The 7,983-nt window shown below is 39.9% G+C and overlaps 1 protein-coding gene across 1 annotated transcript; it reads left to right on the top strand.

Annotated features, from left to right (window-relative positions):
- The first annotated feature begins 1,384 nt into the window (after window positions 1-1,384).
- On the top strand, window positions 1,385-2,806 carry LOC120530636 (piggyBac transposable element-derived protein 3-like). The gene has a single exon (XM_039755060.1). It carries the CDS (start codon window positions 1,385-1,387, stop codon window positions 2,804-2,806), a length of 1,422 nt encoding a protein of 473 aa, XP_039610994.1.
- Window positions 2,807-7,983: the final 5,177 nt, after the last annotated feature.

Genomic DNA, 7,983 nt, shown 5'->3' with positions numbered 1-7,983 from the left:
CCATATTGACATTGGCGAAGGGGCCACCAATTGTTTCTCTGCCCAGGATCGCCACAAGCCTAGAGCTGCCCATGAGTACTGCTATAATAAATTATTTCATCGAAGGTCGCGCACAACCACTGTGCCGTGAAACCCATGTTTAATAACGTGCTTTAACTCCTATCATCATGAAAATGATATCACATATACAGTTCAGTATTTTAGTTATTCAGAGAGCTGTAATATCACGAATGTAATGGACTCTGTGTCCAGTTGGAGGAAGAGAGCCGGTTTAAGAAGCAAGTAGTGATTCACACACATAGAGCACATACGAGTAGAAGATCAAATACAAAACAAAGCATTTAACGTGCTACTTTAATTACGATGTGATTTGAGAAACTGGTTAATTAAATGATTTTAAGATGAAGTTTATGATGTTCTACTTTAATGACAAAATAAACTACGTGATTAAAGTGAAAATTTTGAGATTGAAGTTGACATTTCGTGCTTTTTCCCCACTGTGTGCCTTTTTTTCTCTGTACCCTAATAAGCTTTCATATGACACTCAGACAGTGGGCTACAACTCGGCTTTTCACGGCGACTTTGATATGTGACTTCTTTTTTACTTCTGGCACTGTGCGATTTTGTGAACGTGAGCTTTCAAGTTTCTCCAACACGCTATGTCACTCGATCAACTTCCTTTTGTTGATTTATACCACGGTTTATTTGAACAAATAGTATGTTTTTCCTTTGCCTCCAATTGGTATTCGCTGAAATTCTTATATTTTCCCCCGTACTTTTCCCATTGTCTTTTCACAGAAGGCTGAGCTTAAGGGCGATTTATATTGATTTGCATATTCAAAGAGGCGTAATTCTGGGAGGAGCTGGGGCGTTACATAAAGCGCGTGCACAAGCGTTACTTTTCACGCTGATCGGGATTTATGGAGCGGAAGAACGTGGAAGTTGGAGTACGCACAGATTTCAGCATCTGGATTTTTCTGTGCATAAGCACATTTCGGCTTTTGTGCTTATGTCATGTTATAGTGCGAGTTCTACACACGGCGTTATGCATGAGTCCCCAGATCTAAGGTAAATTGCGCTAAGATGAAAATACATATAAGCTTATTGTTTTCTTTTATTGCTGATATTTCATAATAGACCACATGTGACGAAAATTCCGGAAGTTATACGCCGTTTTCCCTATGTCACTTTTTCGCTACATTCGACAATAACGGCTGCATACGAATAATATTATATTTAGGTGCAATATCGTAGAAATCCAAATTCCTGTGCATAGATTTCAAATGCTTTGCATTTTGAGCCTAGTTCATTTCTAGAATTAATGTAAAAATAACATACTGAGATATAAATGCAATTTCTGTCCTTTATTTTGGGGCAGAACTAAATGAACACATCAACTTTCTACAGGAAGCAAGCTGGTGGACTTCAAATCAGGGTTCCACCATTTGAAAGTGATGACAGCTGTCTCAGTGACTGTGAGGAGAGCGATGAAGACTACATACCTACACCATTATCACAAGGTGATGTTTCTGAAGATGAAAGCAGCAGTAATGACAGTACTGACAATGAAAGCAGCAGTGATAAAGACTCTGACAGCAATCATGATACACCTGCTAGCACCAGTGTTACTGGTGCAAGAAGGCATCCAGCTGCCACTGCAAGGAGAACACAGCAAAAGGTAGTGTGGAAGACAGTGCAACAACAGAACTCTGCAAAAGACATTCCAATTTGGCAAGCTGCTTTTCCTGATGCTGATGAAATCAGACTGCCCATTCAGTACTTCCAAGACTTTTTTGATGCTGATCTTTTGGATAGTATTGCAGAACAAAGTAATCTGTATCGCATGCAAAAAAATCCAAATTGTGCCCTCAAATTGGATCGGAATGAATTGGAGCAGTTTATTGGCACTGTAGTGTATATGAGTGTTGTACATTTACCAAGGTCAAGAATGTACTGGTCCAGTGAATGTCAAGTAGCGCAGGTGGCTGATGTGATATCCCGAGACAGATGGGAACAAATTAATGATGGAAATTACGATAAGCTTTTCAAAATCAGGCCAATTATTGATTCACTTCTCCCAAAATTTCTGCGTCTCCCACAAGATCAAATGTTGTCTATTGATGAGCAAATGGTGCCATTCAAAGGTAAATCTAGTCTAAAGCAATATATCCCCAAGAAGCCATACAAATGGGGGTACAAAATCGTTGTGCTTTGTGATACAAAAGGCCTGGTGCATTCATTTGACATATTTACAGGGAAAATAGATCCTGTACCTGGAGAACCTAACATTGGGGCAAGAGGAAACATTGTTCTAAAGCTTGCACAAGTTAATCGTGGTGCTCTCAATCACTTGCTGTATTTTGACAACTGGTTTTCTTCCTTGTATTTGTTTGTTGCTCTTGCAAACCAGGGAATACCAGCCCTTGGGACTGTGCAGCAAAGTCTCCTGCAAGGGTGCGATTTCAGCGTAGACACCAATATGAAGAAGAAGGGAAGAGGGATATTTGAAGAGAAAAAGGTTGTTGTAGTCAATGTAGAAATAAAAGCAGTAAAATGGTTTGATAACAGAGGGGTTATCATTGCCAGCACTTTTGCCAGTGCCCAGCCTGTTTCTAATGTAGAAAGACGGGATAGAAAGTCGAAAAAGAAAGTGTCTATAGAATGCCCAAACAACATCAGCCTTTACAACAAGTTCATGGGCGGCGCTGATGTTCTTGATGCACTAATTGCATATTATCGCATCCACATAAGGTCAAAAAAGTACTATCATAAGTTCTTTTTCATTTTGTTGATATGGTCATTGTAAACAGCTGGTTGTTGTATCGACGTGATTGTGATTCACTGGATGTTCCAAGAAAGAAGCAGAAGGATTTGCTTGCTTTTACAACACCAATTGCACATGACTCTGCATGCAAGGCAAAGAATATGTCAAGGAAGAAGAGGGGGTGGCCTTCATCTGATGTTGAAATGGATTTCGAGAAGAAGAAACATTGAGGTCCAGCTAAGGCTCTTCCAACACTGGAAGTCTGTTCAGATGCTGTGGGTCACTGGCCAGTGGTTGAAAGTGGATGGCAATGCTGTAAATGCCCAAATTGTAAGGGCCAGACTGTAATCAAATGTTCAAAGTGCAATGTTCACTTGTGCCTCAACAAGAACAACTGCTTTCGAGAATTCCATGAGTAAGACTGTTTCTCCTCATGTGACTTCTTGTTAATTTCATGACATTCTACTGATTTTTGGAAAATTTTTGTAATTCGGATTGTTGACTGGAGGAACTGATCAATAACATCATCAATAAAATAATCTACATACCTGAGAGTGGAAAATTTGTTTAATTACTATTATACCAAATTATGCCTAATGTCGCTAATTTGCATCATCAATTGATTGTCCACTGTCTTTTGAGTGTCTGGCTCTTAAACTAATAACGGAATCAGGTCCTGTCTCACTCATTGTTCTTTATCATCCCCCAAAATACAATGCATCCTTCTTATCTGATCTGTTTGGACTTTTAACCCACCTAAGCTCTTACTCTCAGAGAATTATCCTTCTTGGTGATTTCAACATCCATATTGACATTACTACATCAAAACTGAGAAATTAATTCCTATCCTTACTGGACTGTTTTGACTTGACACAACATGTTGATTTTCCCACCCACTCTGGTGGTCATATATTGGATCTGATCTGCACTTCTGGACTATCTGTTGCCAACATTTACAGCACTGATTTGGGACTCTCTGACCATAAAGCAGTATTTTTCACTGTCTCACTGCCTTTCCCTCCTCTTACCTGTAAACGACAAATTTCTTACAGAAACCTTAAAAATATCTGTCCCTCTAACCTTTCTGGATCTATTTCTGATCTTTTACTGTCTGCACCTATTCCATCAACACTAGATAGTCTTGTTGACCACTATAACTCAGCCCTTCATTCAGCATTAGATAAAACAGCTCCTTTAAAACATAAGGAGGTTTCCTTTAAACGTTCAGCTCCTTGGTATAACTCAGAATTGTGATCTATGAAAGCAGCTGGCCTACGCCTTGAGAGAATGTCACGTAAGACTGGCCTCACCGTGCACATCCAGGCTTTCTCTGACCACCAAAGAGCTTACAGAGAAGCACTAACTGCTGCTAAGAACACCCACTATGGCAGAATAATAGAAAGTGGCCATGATAACACAAGGGTTTTGTTTTCTGTAGTTAATAAACTACTGAACCTGCATCTGGCCCAACTACCTCTTCTACTGAAGTCTGTGAGGATTTCCTCCACTTTTTCCGTAACAAAATTAAAGATCTAAATAATTCAACTAACATAAATACATCATCTGTTTATATCTCTCCCTGTTTTCCCACTCCATCCAGCTCCTTCTCTAAGTTCTCACCAGTCACATCTGCGTTTGTTAATAACCTGCTTTGTAAGATGAGGCCGACTACTTGTGTACTGGACCCCATCCCCAGCACACTACTTAAATCCTGCCTTCATGCCATAATCCCGACTGTTACAACAATAATAAACTCATCCCTTGACACTGGCTCTGTGCGCTCACTTTTAAAATCGCTTCTGTAACCCCAATGTTAAAAAGTCTGGTCTTGATGCTGACAATCTTAACAATTTCGCCTATTTCCCACTTACCTTTCCTGTCAAAAGCTCTTGAGCGTGTTGTAGCCTCCCAGCTCACCAATTACTTAACCTCTAATAATTTGATGGAACCCTTTCAGTCTGGTTTCAGGGGCAGCACAGCTGTGAAACTGCTCTGCTACGGGTAACCAATGATTTGCTTATGGCAGCAGACTCTGGACAAACCAGCATATTAATTCTATTAGACCTCAGTGCAGCATTTGACACTGTCAGACATGACATTCTACTGTCCAGAATGGAGAACATGCTGGGTATCTCTGGCACTGCCCTCCAGTGGTTCAAGTCCTATCTGACTGATAGGCAAGAGTTTGTTAGTCTTGGCAACAGCAGATCCAGCTTCGCGCCAGTCACACAAGGAGTTCCTCAGGGCTCTGTCCTCGGCTTCTCTTCTGTATTTATATGCTTCCCTTGGCCATATTATTCGTAGCTATGGACTGGGCTATCATTTTATGCAGATGATACTCAACTCTACTTCAATGTTAAAAGTGGAACTTCATCAGAGCTTTCTCAGCTCACAACCTGCCTTAGTGAAATTAAAACCTGGATGGAGCAGAACTCTTTAAAATTAAATTGCAACAAAACTGAACTCCTGCAAATTGGGACTAAAATGCAACTTAATAAAATGAGCTCCTTCCCAGTCCATCTTGGGGTGATCTCATCAGCCCTGCCTCTACTGCAAAGAATCTTGGTGTCATTTTTGATTCCTCCCTTTCTTACTCCACCCACATAAATCACATTAAGAAACTTTCTTACTTTCACCTCCGTAACCGTGTTCGCTGCTTCCTCTCCTTTTCTAATGCTGAGAAACTTGTCCATGCTTTTATCACATCCGCATAGATTATTGTAACTCGCTGCTGGCAGGTGCCCCTTCTAATCTTATATCACAGCTCCAGCTTATTCAAAACTCAGCTACAAGAGTCCTTACTCGAACCAGCAGCAGCGAGCACATCACACCCATCCTGCTCCATCTTCACTGGCTTCCTGTGTCTTACAGAATCGAATATAAAATCCTACTAATAACCTACAAAGCCTTAAATAACCCCGCGCCAAACTACATCAGTGACCTTCTCCATGACTATGTGCCTCCCCGCTCACTAAGGTCCTCTGATTCTGGCAATCTTGTTGTGCCCCACACTAATCTACACTCCATGGGTGACAGGGCCTTCAGCTGTATAGCGCCCTGACTCTGGAATGACCTACCAAATTAATCAGGTCAGCTGACTCCATGAATTCTTTTAAAAACAACTAAAACTCATCTGTTCAGGAAGGCTTTTAGCTCTACTTGACTTCATTCCCCTTCTGTCAGTTTACCTCTCTGTCAAATTGCTCATGTAACCTGTGTGTGTGTGCTAGACCATCAATTATGTTGTCTGTTAGGCTTTCTCTGAATTTACTGTCTTAATCTTCTTTATTTATTTATTTGGTTTGTACTATGCTATATACTGCATACCCTGCCGTTCTTTCTTATATTCTGTAAGTGCCTTGAGCATGGGAAAGGCGTTATATAAATAAAATGTATTATTATCATACCTAGTTTATATCTAATATATGTACTATATTCAAATTAACAATCTCCACTTAATTTAGCATCTATCTGACAGCAAAAACACAAATAATACATTTTTTTATATAGTTGTAAATAAATTCATGCAACAAGGGGTTAAGCTCTGTTTGCGCCTGATTGTATACCTTTTAGTGCCCACATAGTTTTAATACAACTGAAAAAAATGCAATGGGGCCAAAGAAAACTTGCATGCAGACAGGATCTGGCCACCTTTCAAAAGATCTCATCCTGTTTTCACACAGAAGCAAACTCATTCCTGCCTGCTGCACTAAAATTATTCCAACATGCTGAAAAGTATTAAGTCGGGTCTCTTGGACTCCCGTAGGATTCCTGCAGGGCTCAGTGTGTCTACTGTGCTTTTTAATTTCAATAAAATCTTCGCCAGAAGCCTTGTGATACAATAAAATGTTCTGAGAAATGCTCACATTTTTTTCTGGTTGTTTCATTTTTCAGGTCACTCAGCCATTTTGTGTTTGTTATGATGCCCTTGACCTGAAATGTCTGATTTATGGTTATTGTACGCTAATGTAATGCTTTGTTTGATGTGCCCACTTAGGACTTGGAGAGAGCAGTTGAAGGGTGGTCCGTATGATTGCATTCTGTTACAGTACTGTTACATACTGTACATCTTATGAGTATAAAGATATTCAGTGTAAGTCATATAATTTAATAATGTTAGAAATCCATTTCCTTTATCAAAACACCATCAGTTTTTAAAACCTGGAACCAAAGTTTTTACATATTAACCCCAACATCACCTGTTTGAGCCATCTAAGTGTGTAGCTCACCACTTGTTATTATACGGTGTGAAATAACAAGACTCGACACACTCAAAAAAAGGTTTGGGACAGCCACCCGTATAATTTCCATGGCTGCAAAACGATTTGGTGAATAGCAATGATGTGCAAAACTGAACTTGTTAGTTAAGCCAAAGAGGTGGCTTTAAAGGAAGTGATGTCATTTAGGTCAGAACTGGAAGTGACGTCACTTTTGAAGCCGGAAGTGACTTCTTTCTAGGGGCCCGGAATTGGAATTGATGTTGTCAAGGCTGAATCAGTCAGAATTTCCCATATTTGGTCTGTAGAAATAACAGAGGAAGGTTTAGTGCACCTCACCACCCCCTGGCCTGGCATAGAATTACCTTTATTAGGTCCATTCAGCTTCCTCCGAAGTGCATGTGTGTGACAACGGCTAATGCGCTTTCTCAGGGAAAGTTACCGAAAGGTTCGTCATTCGCCAGTCCAGCTTATACTCAGATACTCAAACAAACCAGTAATGAACACAATGTGACTAGCGCAGGGGCAGCAGGTCTACGATAACATGGCAAAGTCTTCAGAATACAAAGAGAGTTAACTTAGCGACCTAAAAGCAGAGCTAATCCACAGCCAACTTCCAAATAGTGTCCAAGAAATGAATGAAAATATCCAATTTAAGAAGACATGAGTTGTAAAAACATTCTAAAGTGCGTATCAAAGTCACAACAACAGTAAACAAGTTAGATGTTGAGAAGCATGACAAAGCATTCAGCTGCGTTCAGCAACTAAGTTAACTTGTATGAAAGTTGAAGCAATTCACATTTTTTATCTACTTCACCCAAATGTCAGTTATTATATATTTATCAGTTTTGCAATCAATGAATAACACTCACAAGTCATAGCACTAACAGAATGCAATTACTACATTAAATAGTGGCCTTTTTTTACAGAGGTCATTACAATGGAATCAAAAACAGGGCACAAATAGGCTTGTGGCAACTTAATAGTTTTTATACACAGCAG

The sequence above is a fragment of the Polypterus senegalus genome, chromosome 6 (assembly GCF_016835505.1).
Source record: "Polypterus senegalus isolate Bchr_013 chromosome 6, ASM1683550v1, whole genome shotgun sequence".
In the NCBI taxonomy this organism is placed as follows: Eukaryota; Metazoa; Chordata; class Cladistia; order Polypteriformes; family Polypteridae; genus Polypterus; species Polypterus senegalus.
This window is presented reverse-complemented; position numbering and strand designations above follow the sequence as displayed.

What these genes read in the sequence shown, in the direction of transcription:
- LOC120530636 (XM_039755060.1), top strand. Translation starts at nt 1,385, where the DNA reads ATGAACACATCAACTTTCTACAGGAAGCAAGCTGGTGGACTTCAAATC.